General features: G+C 38.0%; 1 protein-coding gene across 1 annotated transcript; it reads right to left on the bottom strand.

Annotated features, from left to right (window-relative positions):
• Positions 1 to 4,486: 4,486 nt before the first annotated feature.
• Tnmd (tenomodulin) lies at positions 4,487 to 21,418 on the bottom strand. The gene is made up of 7 exons (XM_004668797.2): positions 21,258 to 21,418; positions 20,962 to 21,093; positions 11,943 to 12,083; positions 11,381 to 11,482; positions 7,010 to 7,163; positions 5,329 to 5,495; positions 4,487 to 4,862 (listed from the first exon to the last, which is right to left on the bottom strand). The coding sequence occupies exons 1-7, from the start codon at positions 21,303 to 21,305 to the stop codon at positions 4,653 to 4,655; spliced, it is 954 nt and encodes a 317-aa protein (XP_004668854.1). The 5' UTR covers positions 21,306 to 21,418; the 3' UTR covers positions 4,487 to 4,652.
• Between the last annotated feature and the right edge of the window lie 1,021 nt (positions 21,419 to 22,439).

Below are 22,439 nucleotides of genomic sequence, written 5' to 3'. Positions count from 1 at the left end.
TGCCACAATGTCTAGAAGAGTTCAGGTTACTCTCTTATTGATCATATTAGTTACCCAAGTTGATATGCAATTGTAGGGAGAAACTCACACAAGCAGAAGTAATTTAGAGGAACGTGAAATGTAAATGGTCAATCACAAACCATTCTGATTTCAGCATGATATGATTTAGCATAACCAAAATATCAAAAGCTATTATTGGGGACATGGGTGGGAAGTATTATATCATAGTGGTCTTCTAAATATACATGACTAAAACAACATTAATGTAAGAGGCAACCTTCACAACAAAGAATGGATTTGAGTTAGCCAGCCATATGGCCTCTTTGTAATAAACAAGCTCAAATCCTATGTACTGTCTCTGGTTACTCACACTGCTGCATTTAATTCTCTTTTTCAACAGCTCTAACATGGCTAGGAATAGTACCCTAAATTCCTTGCCATTGACAAATATCTTCTTAATGGCTCACTAATGACTGGTATGGTGTACGTCTGAGCTGTGCATCTCTGGAAGAAAAGCAGAAATACTGGTATCAGTGGAATATTCAGAATATGAAATGATAGCATCATTCATGGAAGGAGAGATGCAAATAGTATATCAATATCACTGTCAGATAGAGATCATCTGAGCACCATGGTTCTTTTGGTTATTGTTGCTGTTCATTTTGGTTGAAGGATTTCTTGTGGCTTGGTCTGTTTTCCTTGGTTCAATATGCCTAGATTTCTGAGCCCTTTTAGCAAGGGCAATAGGAATGAGTATGAAGCTAAGAGAATGGAGAAAATATAAATAAATGGAACCAAATACAAGAGCAGTAACGAGACAAATGGCTGTTTACTACTTAGTCTACAAATACCAGCACTGAATATTGATCTAAAAATCAACATTGTAGTCATTGGGAAAGTATCTTTCATGTAAGTTGGTTAAAAATACATTAAGGGAGTTTGGGACAGGACTTTGAAACACCACGGGCAATATTATATATATTCATATCTGGTATTTAATATGGAGCTGCTTTTCTTTCTTGTTAGGGAACAGCATGCTGTCAGCAAAATTAAGCCTTAGATGAAATTTATTCAGAAAATGAAAGCCAAAATGAAATCATTTTTAAGGGTATAAATAAAATAGATCCACGCATTTCCTGACAGCCTGAATGAGAAGGTCCATATTTATCTCAGTAAGCTTTCAGCATTAGACTTCAGGAGCCAAAGTGACAGCTTTGGACTCAGCTAGACAGTGAGCCTTATATATAAAGACTTAAAATAGATTTTCTTTGCCCCTAGTCCTGCCAAAGACCCATTTTAGGTGTGCAGGAAGGCAGTGAGCACACTAATGCATAGTGTCTTTATGCTGAGTGGAAGCAATGGATGGCTTTGTCTCACCTGACTTTTCGTGATTGGAATTTAGATCCCCAAATAATATGAAAGGTAATATGTTATCTCCTGTGATTTCATAGAAGATATGTTTTTAATCCTTTTTCTCCTTTATATCTTGAGTTATTGAAAATTGAGATTAAAATGCAAAAAGCCTGCATTTTTATGATGGAGCTTGATCATTGACAAGTGGGCAATCACAAAATATTTTGAGCATTCTGGGATTACAGGAATTCCTCACTCTTGTAGAAATTGTCAAAAAAGTGAGAAATATAAAAAATGGATTTAAATAAGATACGAACTTTCCTTCCCAATTTGAACAGAGCTCATGGCTAACTTTTTGTAATAGTCTGAAGGGATTTGTAGCTTACTTTTACTTTCTTCCTCCTCTTTTTTCCTCAGGTCACTCACATGCTTTAGATGCCATACTAGGCTCCAGACTGAGGAATATGTCCAAGAACCCTCTTTGGTTTTGAACTTGTGCATTTAAATCATACATATATGGTGTGTACATTGATCACTAGTAACGTAGACAAGGATACATAGCAAAATAGAAAAGATATAGACTTCATGTGTCTATATTGAGGTGTCTGAGAAAAGCTAAATAGGATAGTGGGAAGAGAGAAGGGATGTGAGGTGGTCATTGAGAGTAGTTTGATTAAGGCCATTTTGATTGCAAGTTAGAGCTGATCCTTACATAGTAGGTAGCTATTTAGGGACTCCCAGAAAAGGAAATGGCATTAATAGAATCCACATGAAAAATCTGTGTAAAAGCATGTATTTTAGCATCAGTCTACAAACTGGGAACTTTTGCAGGGAAGAAGTTGTCACAGTTGATGAAATCAGTCTGGACTATAAGCATAATAAAAGGGCAGTTTAGGAGAATGAGAGTTAGGGACGTTTGGAGAGATACTGGAGCAGAAAACAGAAATGCCTTCACATTCCTGCCATGTTTGTGGCTTTGGAGATCAGTGTTACTTTGGTGTTGCCTTTGTTGGCTTAGGGGAAAGAGGTAGTAGCAGTCCAAGCTACTCTAGCTCTCATGGGAAGGGATTAATCTGAGTGAACAATGAGGCATGAATTAGTCAGGATTCAAAGGAGGGAGAAATCCATTACAGCAGTGGTATTACACTTTTTCATTCTGTTTGTGGCTAGAGTGAAGTGGTAGTGCTTGGGTTTATTTGTGATGGCAGAATTTATTTTTCCCTAAACTGTGATATGGCATGAAGACTTTTTTAAAGCATGTATTTTTTTCCTCTTGAACTGATGGTCTAACACATTAAAGGGATGATATTTTTGCACTGTAAAATTATTGGTGGTTTGAAGTATCTTATTTAAACAGGAAACATTTCTTTGTTTTACATGCTTAATACCTTGGGTTCAATTGTCAGCATGGGGAATGGGGTAAGAGGAGAGAGAAAAGTAAGAACTCTGAGCCAAAATGTTACATAGAGCACTAGACCTCTTAACATGGGTGAGTGTATTTAGGTATATGTATGCACCTATACACAGCAAATAAAATTGTAGTTAGTGATGTGTAAATTTTTATATTTGTTATTATGTATTTTTAGTAGCTTTTTTCCCCCTTTTTCTTAAACTATTTATTTAAGAGTGACACAGAAAGAGGTAGATAGACAGAAAGAGAGGATGGGCATGTCAGGACCTCCAACTGTTGCAAATGAACTACAAAATGTGCTACCTTGTGCATCTGGCTTATATGGGCTGTGGGGAAGTGAGCCTGTTGTAGAGTATACTACAGACTGCATAGATCTGAGTGTCTCAGAAACTTAAAATTATTGGCTGATCTTAAAAAGCAATGTAAAGAAGCATATTTTATTTCAAAACACTGATAGATACCACTTCAAAGTCCACTCAAAGTCCATACAATCTCAAATTCTTCTCATTTTAAACATTTTTGTATTTCAACTATACATTAATGTTTCATAATAACTGACGTAGTCTGAAATTCTCAGATGTCTTCTAAACTATTAATAAAAGAGAAAATATTTTCAGTGATATACATTGTCCGATATATTTCATTGTACTTTTATTCTGTAAAAGTTAGGAAGCCAAGTAGGGCATGAGTGCTACCAATGATGGGTTAATTTTAAGTCAGCTTAGACACAGCAGTTTCTATGTGTTTTCTCAACTACTAAATTGGGGACAATGACTCCTGACCCACAAGTATCCTTGAGAGGATTTCATTTGAGAATACTTTCCTGATGGAAAGTTCCAGACAGATATTTTTATGACATAAGAACTTTGAAGTTGAACAATGAAAGATGCTATCTTCAAATGAAACTAGAAAGGATGACAGATTAGCAGAGCATGAATTTTGAAACTTGACCTGGCTGGGTCATCAAAGTTAACATTGCCCTCTAACCAATTCTTTAACTTTCCTCTTTTTACCCTTTCCCAAGCAAAGTATGAGGTAATGGGGAACTAGGTCTTACCTTTCCTTTAAGAAAGTGGCAAACTCTGGGTCTGTGAGGAATGGGAGGGAAAATCCCATTTGATTCTTTGCCTCAGTATTTTCTTATGTCTATTTCTGCAAATGATATTTATGGGTCCCTTTCTTTCCCCAAAATATTGCATGGGAAAGTTATGCAACTAGGTACTGACCTAAAGAGAAGTCAGATGTGAAGGTTATAAAATGTTAAATTTGTCCAAAGTTGAGTTCCTGTTCACAGGAGGATATCTGGGACCCTTTTTTGCTAAGTTAGCTTTCTCCTTTGCTGAGTCTGAACACTTGGAATATTTTAGTGCTGGCCTGCTGTGACTCACTGCCTGACCAGTGGCTTAATAGACATTTAAGCAAGTCCACAGCATGTCTTTCAGATAATTAAACATTGGGGCTATGCAATAAATGATATGCTCTTATTCATCACTTATGGGGACATTTTATCATCTCCCTCCCCCTCTACGTTCTCAATACAGTAAAGTAAAAACCAGGGGCTGAGAACTGTCATACTTTGCCCTTTCCTATTCCCAGACCTGACGATGTAGTGCAAGTTTGCATTGCTGCCATCCATGTTAGGCAGGTTTTTTCTGTTTCAGTTGCCAGGAATATTGTCAGCAAACACTTACCCAGTGTGTTCAGCAGCAACCAGGCCATTGGTGATGATGATGTAGAAGTTTATTAGAACATGAAGTGAGGAATAACCTACAAGGAATTCTGGAGGATGGGCTACTAGGAGCCAAATGCCCCATAGGCAGAAATCCATTTAATAGCATGCATTTATTATATACTGACTAACAGAATGTTAAGCATTTGAAACTTCCTATTAGACCCTCCCCAGCATGCGGGCCACCCACCAGTTGCAAGGCATGATGACACGACAGATGACTCGTCCTCCTTGGTAGCAGTATGGATATGGATAATAACCTAGTAAAGGTTCACAGACACGACGGCAGTAGCGATTGCCTCGACGGCAGTATATACAACAATAACCTCTCTCATCCAGCATGGGGTCAAATTCTATTCCATTTTCAGTCTGAAAGAAGAAGAAAACACTGTTGGAGGGGAAAATCCATTATGAAGAGGACCCACCAAGCTGGGGAGAACTTGAAAATGAGTTGGGAGGCTTACTAGCCTCCCAATTAATTTTTTTTTTTTTTTTTGCTTTTTCAAGTTAGGGTTTCACTGTAGCCCAGGCTGACCTAGAATTCACTATGTAATCTCAGGGTTGCCTTGAACTCATGGCAATCCTCCTACCTCTGCCTCCCAAGTGCTAGGATTAAAGGTGTGAGCCACCACGGCTGGCTCCAATTAAATTCTTTAGCCTTATGTGGAGGTGTAGCAATAGAATTCAAAATTGATTTCAGATGAGCCTTCTAGAGATCCCATGTTTTTTTAAGCATTTGTTAAAACCATGACCTTGTTTACAAGTGATTTGAGAAGTAAAGTTTTGTGAGGGATCTTTGTTTCTCCTCTGCAAGAGTAACATGGGCATAACTCACATAGTCATTAATTGGAAGATCTTCTTCACTTGCTTGTCTGGTGTGACGGGTTTTCTCCACCTTTACTTGAGGAACTACCCACTGTTCATTTTGTTCAATCCCTTTTTTTTCATTGGTAGGAAAGTGGAGATCTTCACCATCCTCCTCAAAGTCTTGTAATTCAGAAACTAAGGTGATAAATATAAGGTTATGGTACAACTGCCTTGCAAACACCTATGCAAGAAGTGTTGGGGGAATAACAGTTGGGGAATAGAATTTCCTTCTGTGTTGTCTGGCATAATGTAGGCAAGAACAGGCTACTTTTCTAATTTCTGTCAGCTGATATTTTAAGTATTTCCCAAAACCCCTCCTTGCCCTCAGACTTCTTTCCTAGTTTCACATCAAATATTTACCACTTAGCTTTGGTAATATACTCAATGAAAACTGAGGACAATGTACAAGAGACTAATGTATCTCCCACAATGACTTGAACCATAAGTACTCAAAAAGTATTTCTTGACTGCCTGATTTGATCAAAATTAAAAAGTTAGCATTGGTTCAGGACCATAACCTTCATCAATGTTTCCACTAATGTCCTTTGTTATGCAGCATCCACTCTAGGATACCAGATGACATTTAGTCATCTTTTAAAATAAATATCCACAGAATATCAAGAGGTATGTATCAGTGGGAATCTCCTATCTTGAATAATATTACAATCTATGCTGTGAAGAATGAGGGGAACAAAAGTCTGTGTCAATCACACAGAGTAAGATGTCTAGGGATGTTTCCTTTATTTAGACTGACCTGTATTTAATGGTTGTGCTTTTATTCTTTGGACCTATAGTCTTACATATTTTTATACCAATTCCTTAAATATCTTCAAAGAAATTTGTATTACAATTATTGTTCTATGTTCTTGGGAGTATGCCATCACTTGGCATAAGAATTATTCTTTTAATGAACTTTTTTGTTTATTTTAATTTATTTATTTGAAAGTGACAGAGAAAGAGGCAGATAGAGGAGAGAGAATGGGCACTCCAGGGCCTCCAGTCACTGCAAATGAACTCCAGATGTGTGCGCCCCCTTGTACATCTGGCTAACATGGGTCCTGGGGAATGGAGCCTTAAACTGGGGTCCTTAGGCTTCACAGGCAAGCGCCTAACCGCTAAGCCATCTCTCCAGCCCAAGAATTATTCCTGAGAGAATGGAGCACTATTTGGACTCTTCTTTCTATCCAGTTCTTGGGTTGGACCCACAGTGGTTTGAGTAATAGTCTGGTATCTCTGATGCAATGAATATAGATGTGCAAAGAAAGACAGATTAGCTTTCTGTTATCACTAGTCACATTAGGGTGGTGTTACCTTTCCTGAGATATTTTAAAAGCCTGTCAGCATTAATTTATCTGATTTATAACTTGGCTGTGAAAAATTCCCTCTTCACCACAGTCAGCATATACAGTTTCATCCAAGAAGGTATAAGCTGATCATTTGTTTTCATAGAAATGTAGTCTCCCAATCCTGGAAACATTAACCTTTTATTGTCTTCTTTTTGAGACACTATCTTGCTGTGTAGCCTAGGTTGGCTTTAAACTCGAGATCCTCCTGCCTTAGCATCCTTAGTGCTGGGAATACACCATATTCTACCATGCTCAACATGTTGCCCTTATTTGAAAGATGAGATTGAGGGTAGTATGTCATACCTGCTATTAGAGTGGGATTGATCCAGTACATGGTCACATTATCACAAATCTCCAGAATTTTGGAATTTTTTAGAAAGTCACGGTTTTCAATAGGCTTTTCTGCTGGAACCCAAATCACTGATTGCTCAAAGAAAGTTGTGGTAATTTCTTCATTCTGAAGGAAGTAAGTAGGTCAGGGTTGGGATTGTACAGCAATTTTTACAGTGAGTGAAACATGAGTTATTGAAAAACACTATATTTCACTTTGCCTAACAGTTCCAATCCTAATGTTGCTGGTGAGCTATCTCAATTGCATGCCATGGGCGGGGGTGGGGGGCGCTTAACAATCAATCCTTTCCTGTTGTACCTAGCAGCAAGACTGCTCACTGACATAACAGCCTTGTCTCCTATCATTTCACTGAAAGTCAGAAAGGATTTCCATCATGTTCTGGGGAACCTCTGGACCTTGTACATTTGAGCTTCTGGAACCATGAGTGATTCACATCTGTTTTCTCTTTAAAATAGTGTTGTGATTGCTTACTTTGTTTTAGGCTTGCAAGCAGGATTTGACTGCAAGTTGAAAATCCCCCTATAACTCACATTAGTGGGATCAGTATATTACACTGAAACTAATATGTTTGTTTTCTAAGACATTTGTCTGTTATTCGTAACTTGTAGGATAAAAGATGTCTTATTTAAGTTTTAAAGTCTCTAGCTTATGACTTCACTGCCCTGATTGTATTCCTTTCACTCTATATCTTATTGTTTATCGCACAGAAATATTTCGCTTTATAGAGCCTTTCTACTTTTTGCATTTCCATTTCTAGTGCTAGAAATAGTTTTTTTGTATGTCTGGTTGTTACTTGTCATTAAGGCTTCAATATATTCCCTTCCTTTTTATAAGGCCCCTTTCCTGTCTATTTTGTTTCTTTATGGCTTTATAACCTCAGAATTTATTAATTCTTAGAAATATGCTTTTGTATAATTTTTCCAAGCTATTCCATGCTTTCAAGTCTTGGTTCTTTTGCTCTTGAGTGTGTAAAGACCTTGGAACACATTGAAATGGATTGTATGAAATGAGGTTGATATGTTGACTAGCTTTGTTAGCAAAATCAGAGCTATTTATATACTTGCTCTGTATGTTTAATATCCACATGCCATGGATACAATGACAAGGGATGTACAAAACAAGAGGGTTTTTATAAGTTAGGAGCACAAATTTGTCTTGTTAAAAAACAACCTGCGGTGTGAAATTCTGTGTTTTGAAAATTCAATAATTTTACTATAATAACATGAATACTTACATTATTTTAAAAATTAACAAAATGAACTGAAGAGTAAATTAGGTCACAAATGAGACATATTCCTGTGACTCCATGTCAGGTAGAAAAATAAATAATGCTATATCACTTCGGGCTCTCAAAAGCTGGCTATGCTCAAATGCATTGTTTTCTGTAAACATCATATAATATTGCACATAGTAGCCTTTTAATCCTACTGATTATGCTGTCATCTTATCATTTCCTACTATATTCATTCTTATTTTCCTGGACCTTCATGTTTTTCAGAAGGATCTGACCTGTTCTTATTAAAACCAAAACAAACAGCTGGGATACAGCTCAGTTGGTAAAGTGCCTGCCTCTGTAAGTATGAGGACCTGAATTCCATCCCTGCAATCCAAGTAAAAATCTGGGTGGGATTTTGTAATCATAGTGCTGAGAAGGTGGGAATAGGCTGATCTCTGGGACCTGCTTACAGGCCAGTCTAGCCTACTTGGTGAGCTCAAGATCAGTGAAAGACTCTGTCTTTACAATGGTAGGTGGTTCTCTTTGGTTGCCAATAATTCCACTTGAAGCAATTGATGATGAAAAGTGTGGTCCATCCTTCCTCACAACTAAAGCAATCTTAATGACAATTTGAGTCCATTTTCTTGGTAGACATAGGTGTCCTTCAGATTCTAAGTGCTCTCTTATGTGGCAGATTAACTTGAAAAATATTACTGATCATTCTCTCACTTGTTTGCAGACCCTGCTTATCTGTCCCCAAATCATGAAAGCAGCAGTGGTCCAGGTTTTTGTCTGTTCTACTGGGCATGCTGCTGGCAGATTTCTTTGTAGGCAGAGGTTCTGCATTGGAATGTTTAGAGCTGGAGACAGTATTACCTACAGAGGCTGTGTGTCTACCCCTCTCCTATTTCACCTTCTCATGCCCTGTTCAAAACAGCTGTGTCAATCTGTTCTGGTATTTTAGATCATTACAGAAAAGAAAGGGAGTAGCTATTCTGAGGTGTGATTGCTTGTACAGAGAAGAAAACAGTAATTTATTTTTAACCAATCTACTTCTAAATGTCACTGCCTGGTTTTTCTCCTTTTGAATGGTTAGAACTAGGAGGACACACTGGTATCATAGTGTGTTAAGCCCCTGACACACATGACAGCTAGGTCCTGAATTTGGGAACTGTATGTCAACAGCACACGCCCTAAAGAATTCTCCTGACTCTTGGGTCTGAGTCCCTTGAGAGACTGAGAATAATGACCACATTTATACCAAATACTGCAGTGCAAGGGAGATACCCTTGGTAGTTGTCCTATGGGGGATCCTTCCTTGCAGCAGAAAATTTCTGCTCAGTACAAAATGGTCCCTCAGGGAGCAATGGTGGAGGTGCTATGCAACTAAACCAATGATGCAAACTTTACTTTACCTGAGACATCTCGATGCACTTCAAAAGACTTGAAGGAGATGTGTGACTAGTGAGGAAGGACTTCTTTAGACAAGCTCAGTGTAACAGAGTGACTGGCTTTACTCTTTGTCTGGAAGCTGGGATTTTTCTGCAAGCTGGAATTCTTATGGGGTGATAAGGCTATAGTTCCCCTGATTTGATGGCCTTAGTGGTTATTATAAATGTCCCTTTTTTCTGGATCCTTTAGACACATGAAATCATTCCATGGATGACTAACTTATAATTTTGTCTCTTTCCACTTTAATTGTGAATGGGATAAAAGTTGCTTTTTTCTGATTTATGATATCAAAATTTTGTTAGTGCACCTACCTAAAAAGGTAGGTGGTTCCTGAGGAATGCCATCTGAGGTTGCCATTTGTCCTCTACAGACATGCATACACATATGTGCATAAACTACCCACCAACAGGTACACCCTTATACATATGAGTATATACATAATACACATCTCCACACAAATCAAAACCTACAAAATCTGGCACTGTCGTAGACCTTGGCAACAAAGAATCCTTTGGCAGATGCTTTCTTTTTCTTGAGAGTGCTAAGAACAAGGGTTCTGTGACTTCTCTAGCCTGAAGAGACTAAAACCATTAAAGATGAATGTGGCAACCAGTCACAGCTCCGAGACTTGGGTGAAGAAAAGAAAAAAGTGCAATTCATCTCCCTCACAAAAAGTAAAAGGAAAATAAAAGAAAAATACACTGAATGGGCAAGTGATAAGTGGGGGAAAGGTGAAAAAGAACAGAATAGAAGAAGAGAAAAAAAGAGCTGTTAATATCTATAGGTTGATTATGTCATTGCCATTATCTATTTTAAATTTGCCAGTTAAGCACAAAAACCAAACCAAAAAATGCTTGTTTTTTTCTTCTTGCTACAGTAGGAATATGCTTTCATAATATAGTTTTGGCTGAGGTGGGATAGCTGCATACTGTAATAGCAGACAGAGCACCAGAGAATAATAAAGGGCTTCAAGGGCTATAATGACAGCTGTTTTTTGTTGTTGTTGTTTGTTTGTTTGTTTGTTTTTTGAAAGGCGATCCATCTTCCATGGCTTTTTGGACCCATGTTTTCCTAAATGGCTCATTCTGGTTTGTGATTCCAGTGAATTCATAATGTACTGGAGTTTTCACCTATTTTGCTTTATCTTACTGTGGATGGTTACATCAGCATAAAATGGTGAGGTGAATAAATTGAAATTTTTAAATAGGTTAATATTGGAGAGTGCCAAAACTGGCATTACACCTGGTGGTCTTGGGAATTATATGTTTTTAATCTTTAAAGACTTTGTCTTAGGCAAGATTGCCGTTGTTCTTTTGGATCCATCCTCTTGGTTAAAGTCTTAGGTTCTGAAGCAAAAACACACAATTTTCATACATATGCAGACATAAAAGCACACTTTTGTACCTAAAAACACAAACTTTAGTTCTTTAAGAGGTCTGAGTTCAAGAGTTTGGTCTTCTATTCACTAGCTGTATGACATTGAGTAAGTCACTTTTTGGTTCAGAGTTCCATTTTTCATATCTGAACATTAAAGGCAGGGGATCAATAATGGAGCCTAGTTAGATGATTGTTTGAGGATCAGAGTATGTGATGATTGTCATATAGTTAACACTCAGTAAATGATGTCTTTTATAGCCATTATTATTCTACATACCTCATCTATTTCTTCTTCTGGTTCAGAAAATTCAGGAATCACTTTAATCTGAGTTTTAATAAAGCATTTTTGAAGACCTACAAAGTAGATGCCAGTGTATCCCTACAAAATAGACAAAACAACGGTATAATTTCCTGAAACAGCTATGATTAAGAGTTCCATTATCTGGGGGTTGGAAAGATGGCTTAGAGGTTAAGGCACTTGCCTGCGAAGCCTAAGGACCCAGGTTTGATTCCCCAATACACACATAAGCCAAATGTGCAAAGTGGTGCTTTCATCTGGAGTTCATTTGCAGTGGCTAGAAGCCCTGGTGCACCACATTCTCTTTCCCTTCCTCCCTCCCTCTCTCTCTCTCTCAAATAAATAAATAAATAAATAAATAAATAAATATTTCTTAAGAATGGAGTTCCATGATCTGTCAGAACCTCAGGTTAGCAGAATTTGAATTCAAAGGGAATGCTTTCTCTTATGAGAGAAATGGAGGTTAAACACTATTTTTAACTTGATTCCTTTATTCTTATATTTGAAGTGGAACGCTTTAAGGAGAAAATGTGCAACTTACATTTTTAAAGTCATGTACTTCCAATGTTTCATCAGTGCCATTTCCACTTCTGAAGATTTCTGTTCTGGTGAGGGGATCAATTTCCATGTAAATCTTCTTCTTCTCACCATTGCTGTAGAAAGTGTGCTCCATGTCATAGGTCTGGGAGAGCAGAGGAAAGAAAACTCTAAGATACTCTGTGTGTCCCTCATAAAATGCTTTAATTAGGTAATATATGGGACACCTCCTTGCAAAACCTTTACAGTGAGGTGCCATCTCAGCAGCTTGCACTGGAAAGTCTCTGAAACTTGAGATTAAAGTGAGATGCTTTTTGGCGCTATGGCTGATACAGGGATCTCTTCAGAGCCAGAAATTTGTATTCAAGCCAAATTGCTGAGCTAATTACGAAGCATTCCAATAGGTTTTTTGGGCAACTTTAACTAAATAGCAAATGATACTCTGCAAACAAGCCTATGAAGTATTTTCCTCTTGTGTGAAGCCTGGTGATTGCCTAAATCCTATGCTGCTACTCTTAAAGTGGCCACTTCCTTTTTTAAGTGTTCTGTGACCATTCTTGCCCCACTCCCACTCCCCCATGAAACTCATCAAGTTCAAAAAAGAGACTTGATCACAAGGAACAGAAATTATTCTCTATTTCCATATCTGTCCAGGGTTTTAACTGAGTTTGGGCTTTTAGAATTGAAAGATGTGATTTTGGGCTGATATTAGTGATAATCTCACTCCGAACTCATTTTCTTTCTTTTGCCCCTTAAACTCCAGGAAACATTGGTTTTCCTTCCCTTGGTCTTCTGTTTTATAGGCTAACCAACTGTACTCAGTTTATTCCTAGATTTTGTTTTTCAAACTTGATTTCATTGTTTTCAAGGTTTCTAGATTCCCCTGCATGGACCATTTAGCAACAAAGTCAAGATCAGGCAATAAATAACAGAATCTTCTAGTGAGAATGGCTTAGAAAGGCTGTTTATAAGTTGTTTCTTGATTTTCCAGACTTTTCACCTTCTCCACTTCGACTTTCCCCTCCTTCTAGTCTCTGTGTACGCACACACATACACATACTCAGATACATGTGAACATGCATGTGTGTGCATGCTCTTATGTGTCAGTGTGCACATGTGATTGGGTGCATGTGGAGGCCAGAGGCTGAAGTTAAGTGTCTTTTTTAACAGCTCTCCAACTTATTTATTAAGACACGGGTTGTCACTGAGCCTAGATCTCAGTGATTCAGCTGGACTAGCTGGCCATCAAGCACCAGGGATTTTCTGTCTCTGTCTCCCAGGCCTGGGATTACAGGCTCACACTGCCATGCCAAGCATTTATGTGGATGCTGGGGATCCAAATTCACGCCTTCATGCTTGTGCAACAAGAGGTTTACCAGATAAGCCATTTCTCCAGACCCCAGTGTTTCTTCACCTCTCTAAAAGAGATCATTCCCCTACTAAACACCAGTAACACAAGTCCCATGAATTATTCTACTTTATAAATAAGCATATAACCTATAACTTGAGTCATATTTATAGCTAAAAGCAAATCAAATAACAGGACAAAATGAGTTTGATACTGACACTGACCATGCCAGACTCGAGGGTGCCATTTGGAAGTCTATCAAAGGTATTTCACTCTCAAATATATACTTATTCACTGGTCCTTATGAAGAAGCAACTTGTCTAGAGAGCCAGTGTTGCATTCTAGTAATGCGGTTCTCAGAGCCAGCTTCAGAGAACTTACAATGGATTGTGTTGTCTTTAGTGTCTGCATGTTAGCTTAACCTGGTCAAACTTTCCTCAACTCAAGTAGAAAAACAAGTTGGATATGTTTGTAGAAACAAGTGTTACTTCAAGCTTGAAAAGTATAATGTTGCTGCTGAAAAGAAAAAATAGAGACAAAGTCATTTTACCTCTTTGTAGCCCCGCAGTGTCTTAGACATGGATAACACCTAAATAGTTGTTCAGCAAATAGTCTCACCAGTGACACAACCTTATCTTCCTAAAGGAAAAGCTTGAACACTACCAAGGTCTCTTAAGAAATCATCTTTAAAGGGAAAGAAAGCCATATTGAGAACCCTCCAGTAACTGTAGTGTTAACTTAGGAAGTCTGGGCTGGTTTGTGATAGGTAGAAAATTCCCTTAGGCTTATTATTTGCTTCTGCTTATAAATATGCCCTCAGTTCAGCAGCCAGCTGGAGGAAAGAAACTTCTTCCTATGGCAACAAATTGAGCTCTAAGCTGGTTGACCTAAACAGAAGACAGAGGCATCCACTTCAGATACAGTCTTGTCAGGTTTCCCAATAGGGGGTAGTTTCCTTAGAAACACTATCCATTGTTAGAGACAAATGTTGATGCCACTAGCCACTGGGGGCTGGGGTCCAGTGTTTGTTTTGGCAGTAGCAACATTGATGGATTACTGCATGGAAAAATTAGGTTAGAGACTAGGGGATATTGGACTGCTGCCTACCTGGGAAAAAGAAAATACAGACTGTGTTTTCAATCATCAGCAGAAGACTATGGAACCATACTGGCGACATTTAAAATTTCAGTGGACTACTGTGGAATGAGTTTTCCTGCACTGTTGGCAATGCACTTTACTTGGACACCTTTCTGGATGAGAACCATTAGAAACTGCCAAGCTCAGCAGATCTAGAATACTTGCAACAGTCCTGCAAATAGTTGTTCTTGTTTGTTTGTTTTGTTATTGTTTGGTGAGACAAAGAATCCATCCTAACTGTATCCATTAACCATGTTGGTGTTTATGTCCTACAATAGTGGTTTCCTAAATAGAGTGAGATTAGGATGACTTCATTTATGTGTGAATCCTTGGTGTATGCGGGGAGGGAGAGTGTAGGAGTAGGGAGCTATATATTCACCCAGATGGAATTCCACTATCAAAGGTGTCCTTTGAAACAGACTGTCCTTTGTCTAGGAAGATGATGCCAATGGCTCACTTTGGACTATGTGGGGATGAGTTTGAGCAAATCCAGACACAGTGTCTCACTTAGGTCCCTGTGGATCACATTGCTTGGGTAATGGCTATGCAAGCTTCACTGGCCCATATGAAGACTGAGCTCATGTCTTTGGCATCAGAAGTCTTTTGCTCTCTACTAAGCTCCCTGGCTCAGGGGTTGAGGTTCATTCTGGAGATGAAGGAATAAATAGCTTTGTCCTCTCCAGGAACCAACTAAACAGAGACATGATGGCTAGCCTGAGAAAGGTGTGAGTTTGTTCCAAGCATCTCATCTCAGACTCTGCCCTCTGCTTAACTTTATTCCAGGAAGGACAGAGCAAAGACAGTATATGACAAGGAATACACCCCTGCCATATTGGCAAATAGATGTGTGCCTTTTCTGATATCTTCATGTCCTGTTCATTATATACTCTCAGCCTTTTTCCATGCCCTTCCCACTCTTGTCTGCCCTTTTGTCTCCTGTAAGGCACCTTCAGCAAGAGAAGAAATCAATCTGATAAATGATTTCACATTTAAATATTAGCAACAGATATTTGTCAGTTTAAAAAATTGAGTGTAATATTTCACCCAAAGAAATGAAGTTATAATGCCACCATTATAACTTGTTATACATTTAAACACTATAACATTTTAGACATTGTGACACCAATAATAGGAGACATTTGGGGGGCAAAGGTGTCTTCTCAACACAACCCAATTGAGTTCTTACATCATTCACACATAAATAATATAATTTTCAGAATGTTGGGACAGGGAGGCCGGTGGAGTGAGTGACGTTTAGTTAAATGCAGGCAGTGTGTGGGAAGACCACACTGACAAAATAGTGAAAAGATTCAAATCCATTTCTCTTCCTTACTCACTAATTTTGTCCTCAAAATAGTTAAGTATTTTACTCAGGAAGCCAAAGAGCCCTAATATGCCCCTGTGAACAGTTTGCCCTGTTTGCTTGCCTCTGTCAATGACAGTCTCTGAGATCAGAAAAGAAAGTGTTTATTTATTTATTTATTTTTTAATAAAGAATCAAGCTGACTCACACCTCACTGTGATGGATCTGTTTTGGGGGCAAGTGACTTTAGCCTGTGCAGCAGAGATTCGAGGACATTTGGCTTAGATTTGTTTTTTGAAAACTGTGATTAATCTAGCTGCTCTTTTCTCTACCTTCATCCTTTACTGTCTGTTTATGAGGTACAATATCCAAAGGTGAAATACATGCTCAGAATAGCTGGCTAGCAGGTGTTAAACTTGAAGGAAGGGAAGGCACTGTACCATATTATTACCGGCCTAGCCTGTGGGAGTTACAGAACCTCTGGGTATTTCTTTACCAAAACAGTGCAGACAGATTGTTTCTTATGCATACTTGGACTTCTGCATCTTCAATCATCAGTTTTCAGCCCTGAAAAAATTGGCATATGCAGCCAGACATTCCTCTTCTTTTAATAAGAAAAAGCCATTTCTTTCATCTACAGGCTTGTGCTAGTTGGGAAGTTTTCCCCTACCCACAGTCCCCACCCCTGATTCCTAAATAAAGCTGAAAAACAGTGGAAAGAATCCTCAGACAAGGTTCTAGTCTTAATCTTAACCCTGTACATACAAGCTGAGTAACTTTAGGCAAGTCACTCCATGCTTCTGAGGGTTTAGTACCTATCTTTATTCTGCATCTCTTTCTAGTTGTAGTGTTGGATAGTTGAGAAAGCCAGTTATTCTTAGATTTGGTCTGATATTGCTCAGTTGATTATTGAGCTGCAAATGCCTACAGGCACTTGATTGGGACACTTCCTACTATGGGTCCATAGCCACTCAGTAACTTATGATAGCACTCTTTGATGGCTCAGGCTCTGATTGCTGGTGTTATACAAAGTGTTCAGAAATGCTACCTTAGGAAGAAGGACTAATGTGCCCATAACAGCCAGAGTCTGTCTTCGTGTAATTGGTAGAAGTTACCTCTGGGTAGTCCCAGAGTAAGAGTTGGCCCAATGAGAATTGTTGTACAGTGGTAGACTTGGATCCAGCAATGATTTAACAGGAAAATAAAATGAAGGGATATGTCTTCCATTTTCAAATGCTGATGTGGCACCATCTGGAGAAGCTCAGTTCTCCTGCTTAAGAGATTCCAGCTAGAGCTCCTACTTTTTTCCTTGAGGGTATAATGTTTCTCCAGACCCACATTTTAACCAGAAGGCTTTTGTGTATGAAAGGCCAGGGAACCTAGGGAAAAAACCAGTCCCCCTGTATACTTAGAGGTAATGAAGAAAGTTTGTCTTGGAATAATGTAAATATTAAAAAAAAATACACAAAGAAACCTGGACCCTGGCTTAGTAAGAAAATACTTCTTTTGAGCTAAGAACTTCAGCCAGAATAATATTGGGACTTGAAACCTGGTTTATATTATTTAAGTGGTCATCTAAAGGTGAGATGAGGAGGGAATAGAATGCTTTCTATCTTCATGGCCTCTCATCTCATATTGATCATATGTAGAAGTGGAAGGAACATTAACAGGAATGTTGATTACTCTGTGGGCCTACTAGCTTCCTAATAGCCCTAACCCACCATACACTTTTGAGGTATGGCAGGAAGGATACTCTTTTTTAATGTTATATATTTATTTCAGAGAGAGAGAAAGAGGCAGATAGTGAATGGGCACGCCAGGACCTACAGCCACTGCAAATGAACTCCGGATGCATGCACCACCTTGTGCATCTGGCTTATGTGGCTACTGGGGAATTGAACCTGGGTTATTTGGTTTTGCTGGCAAGTGCCTTAACCACTAAGTCATTTCTCCAGCCTAAGAATACTCTTTAATTTATTTAATTTATTATGTTTCTGCTTCATTCTACAAATGATTGGAGGAGTGAGGTACAAAAATCTGCACTATGTTTATAAACTGTTAATGTAAGGGCTAAGGCCTTTCTCATTTGTTTTTTTTCCATGTTGCATTGATTAGTTGGGGAACTGACTTCTAATTGTTTCACATTCAATGTGGAATACAGGGAGCTTTAAAAATAAGAGTGCTTCTCCAATGAATCTCCTTCAGGGATCCAAGGGCAGTTACTGCTTGGAAGTGGAGTCTCAATGTGGTACTCTCTCAAAATCTCTAAGACTGGATAAGTCTCCCGTGCTTGGTTAAGAAATCTGAGCACAACCCTTTATGGAATTGGCTGTCACTCACCTCAATTGGCTGTTATGTGTGGCTGTGACAGAATTAGTGACCCTGGGTCCTAGGAAAATGCACACCAGTTCACTGAGAGTTGGTCCTCTTTTAATTTTGATTGCTTTATCTTTGAGATGCATGTGAGTTCACACACATATGAACACTTGCTTGAGGTATCTGAGGAGATCTGGATCTTTTATATATACCAAAGTAGGAAGTAGGAGAAGTACTTAATAGCATGAAAATATCATTACCACATGTAGGATGTTAAATAAACACTGTTTATCAAAAACAGATGTCAAAACAAAATAAAAAAGAAGTGTGGTAGAGGTTGAAGCTGCAAACACTAAGAGCTTGGAGAAAACCCAGAACAATAATGAAGTCACTGCCATCAATAAGCACAACAGCATTAATGTCTGTTTCTCTCAAGTGACCCATAGTCCTCACAAGTCCTACAGGCCACAAAAGCAAGTCCAGAAGAGCTTGGGTTTTACTTTGTTAAATGATGTTTCTTTCCAGCCCATACTTTCAAGGGGTGGGGGAAGCGTCTTAAATTCAGACAAGATGCCTGGATTCTTTTCCTCTACAAATATTATTCCCAGACTAATATGACTACTTTTCTCTGCATACTTCACTCTTCTTGGATGCAGCCTTGTTCAGAGTCTTGGCCACTGGGAACATAGACGGTTTCTCAAGCTGCTTGTCTGGAGCTTAGAAAGTAATGGTTCACTGAGTAAAGAATCTCCACCTGCTTTCCTGATTTATAGTGGTTCCAACTTAATCTTGTGGTTAAATTCAGGACATATATATATATACATAATATATATATATATACATATATATATATATATATATATATATATATATATATATATACACACACATATATCACAATTCTCCATTGTGGTAGAAAATCTTGCCCTAGGAGACATGCTGTCATATATCTAGATAACTTCAGAGTAACTTTGGTTCATTTCTGAGACTGCTTTTGGTGAAAACTATATTCCCAAATGAATTATTTCAGTAGAACTTTCATGTTAATAATCTTTATTCAGTAGTATACCTCACCATTTTTATATATACACTTAGTTAGTTTTATGTTTTGTTTGAGGAATTACAGAATAGCTTTAGAATTCATTATAAATGTTTAAATGAGAAACAGTGAATATAATTGGAAGGTAGAGGAGACCATGAACTTATTTGGTGACTTTTTACTCTTATTTATAAGATAAAAACAAGATTTCCACCTAGTAATTCATAGTTACATGGAAGCAAATACTACTGTAAGATTAAAAAAAAAACTATTAAACTCTGTGTAGATAGGCATCTATTGGTGGTGAACGTTTTTAGGTACCTACAACATCCAGTTACGGCATTATAGTCATTGCAAATAAAAGGGTTTATGGTCCCTAACTTATATAAAACTGTCAAAAGAATTCATGATTCAACTTTTGGGGTGGTATATCACCTTGAGAATTAGGTAAGTGGTACAAGAATTCTACTAGAATATATTTTGACACTCCTATTCGTTTACAGTTTCCTTCCTGATCTTATGTGCTTTCTGCATAGTTTGGCTTTTAAAGAAAGACATATGAACAGTAAGTAGTTCAAAAGAGGGAGGGCACTGTGGTGAGGGCTAACTATAGATGCTGGGTGATGCCTGAAATCCTTTCTGGAACATGATGTAAATTAGAAACCAATAAAGTAGGCTTGTTTGCTCTCCCTCCTACTTACATTTGATAAGGTATCCTTTGAGACTAAATGAAAATGTGTATGGCAACAGAGGTGGAGAATCCCAGGGTATCTATGCCTTACTTTTCTGTTTTCTTTTGGACACTTAACCAATTTCTTTTCTATTTCTCCTCACTCTGTCTTTACTTCCCCAACTATTCTCTGCTCCTTTTGCTCCTTGGGCTCCTAATGGTCCATGCCAACCCATTTTCTTCTTGTCTTATTCTCCTCTCTTGGATCTGTGCCTTTTCTACTTCCCTACATATGTTACTCAATAGAAATTAGCATCTTATGAAAACAAATTATCATCATCATCATCATCGCTATCATTATCATCAGCAACAGAATCCTACAAACAGAACATGACAAAGCCAGAAACCCATTTTCATGCCTGTTGGTTTGTATACTAATTCTCATCCAAATGGAAATTGTTAACATGAAAAGAATGTGGTTTCACTGAATCACATGTAAAGTTTTTTCCATTGCATGTAAACCCAAGAATAATACAAACACACTAATACAAACTATAATGGCCAACCAAACTTCACTCGGTGACTTTAATATTAGAAGCTTTCTGAGTTATCGCTAATAAATGACTTATTATTTTTTGCTTCTATCTGTGGCATTTCTATCTTGGTGAGATTGTGACTGTGTCTGCTGGGGAACTAAAAGGCTCTAGTTCTGGGTAAGTTATAAGTACATATGAACTCAGGTACGAGTATTTCTAAGAAAGATTGTGGTACCTGTCCTCCCAGCAGATGCATTAAGTCAGAAATATAATCCCTGAAAATCCTTTGCTGCCATTTTTGGTGGTTTCTCCTTATGTGGTGGTATAGTTACTTTTCCATAAGTGCCTGCCCAGATAATTTAAAGAAAGATGGAAAGTATTTTGTTTTTTACAGCTAAGAGATTTAACTCCTTAAAGCAAAGCATAAAGGAATGGATAAATTTATATCCTGTCACTAATAACCAAAATTCACAAAAAAGTTTTCCCTTGCAAAAATAATTAACAGATAAAGGAGAGAAAAACCATAATTTTATTTTTCATATACCATAATAAAATATGTTTTAAATATTTTACATTTTCAGATTAATTTGCATGTTAACCACCAGTTAAATTCAATGAAAATCAGAACAGAAGCACTGGACAGTGATGTGCAGAGGTGCATTTCTGTTACTTACTTTTTTGGGTGCCTCTGGCCAGAAGTGTTTGCTCCCCCAAAACAGGACAATTAGAGTTAGGGCCAGGACACCAAACACAAGTCCACAAATCTTAAGTGACTTACATATCTTCTTGGATTTAAGAGCTTCTGCCTAAGCAAAGAACAGAGCAAATGAAACAATATACAATAACCCTCAAAATAACAAGCCATAATTCAAAGCCTTCTTTAATTTCACTTTCTAATGTCATATTGCAACACAATAAATCTGTGAAGCCATGCTCCTGCTCAAAAGGAAAGAAATATGAATCAACTTACATTTAGAATGTGACAGTCCTCACAGTTCTCTGGAGGATTCTTTGCCATGGTCTCCCAGCACACAGTACTCTTTCCTGCTTTGAGAGGACTGAGAGACCACTGCTGAGGTGGAGTTGCAAGTGAGTCAGCTAACAGATGCCAGAGCAGAAGCTGAAATTTATATGGCTCAAATATGTCATACCAGAGCCCAAGGAAGCCCAGGGGGCTCCTGTGCTGCGATTTGTTTCATAGATATACCCATATATGTATATAACTTCTGTGCACAGAATTCCATCCAGAATGGCAAAGACAGAAGGTAATAATGAAAACTATTGTCCTGAGGGTTGGGTTGGAAGGGGATCAAGCCCAGGACACATTGAAATGATTTTTCACTATGAACTTAAAGTATCAGTGGCAATGCATGCTGCACAGTCCAGAAAAAAAGCAAACAAAACAAAAAGAGAAAGAAGTTCTAATTTAAATTCCATTTGATTCACCAAATAGTTATTGCAGGAATATTAAATGTCAGGTACTGTACTTGGTATTGGAGATTCAGAAATGAATAAGGTAGTGCCTCTTCACTATGTAAGAGCTCTTTGAGGACTAACCCTAACATGAATTCAACTAATTATAACTTAAGCCAGGATTTATTGAAATCTAATTATAAGCTTCCTTTCTTCATTCTTTCTGAATAATTTTCTCTTCCACAGTTGGTTCTTTAATGGTTCTATTTATTATGTTTTGCCTTTGACAATATTCTCACTTTATATATACTTCTTTGATGATCTCATCCATTCTTGTACTTAAAGTAGCACATATACAGTAGTGATATCCAAATTTGTACCTATAATAGAGTTCTGCCTTTAAATTTTGTGAAGGCTAATCACTTTTTGTCAACTTGACAGGGTTTAGAATCACCATGGAAACAAATCTCTGGGTATGTATGTGAGGGATTTTCTAGATTGGATATTTGAAGTGGGTGGATCGACCCTAAGTGTGGGTGAGTCCAATTGCATGGGCTGGGGATCTGGACTGCATGAAAATGGGGGAAGAAAACTAGCTGAGCACCTGCATTCATAGTGCTTTGCTTCCTGATTATGGATGCAATTTGTTCAGCTGTTTCATTCCCCTGCTGCCATGCCTTCCCAGCCATGATGGACGGTCTCACTTTAGACTGTAAGCTAAAACAAACCCTACATTCAT

Source organism: Jaculus jaculus, chromosome X (assembly GCF_020740685.1).
Source record: "Jaculus jaculus isolate mJacJac1 chromosome X, mJacJac1.mat.Y.cur, whole genome shotgun sequence".
NCBI lineage: Eukaryota > Metazoa > Chordata > Mammalia > Rodentia > Dipodidae > Jaculus > Jaculus jaculus.
The sequence above is the reverse complement of the archived record's forward strand: the minus strand, read 5'-3'. Positions and strand labels throughout refer to the sequence as shown.

Excerpts from the sequence above, each read along its gene's own strand:
- Tnmd (XM_004668797.2), bottom strand. The coding sequence starts at position 21,305 with ATGGCAAAGAATCCTCCAGAGAACTGTGAGGACTGTCACATTCTAAAT. Across the intron at positions 12,084-20,961 it reads GGCCAGAGGCACCCAAAAAA|ACCTATGACATGGAGCACAC; the intron begins GTAAGTAACAGA and ends CTGCTCTCCCAG. Across the intron at positions 4,863-5,328 it reads ATCTTCCAATTAATGACTAT|ACTGAAAATGGAATAGAATT; the intron begins GTGAGTTATGCC and ends TTCTTCTTTCAG.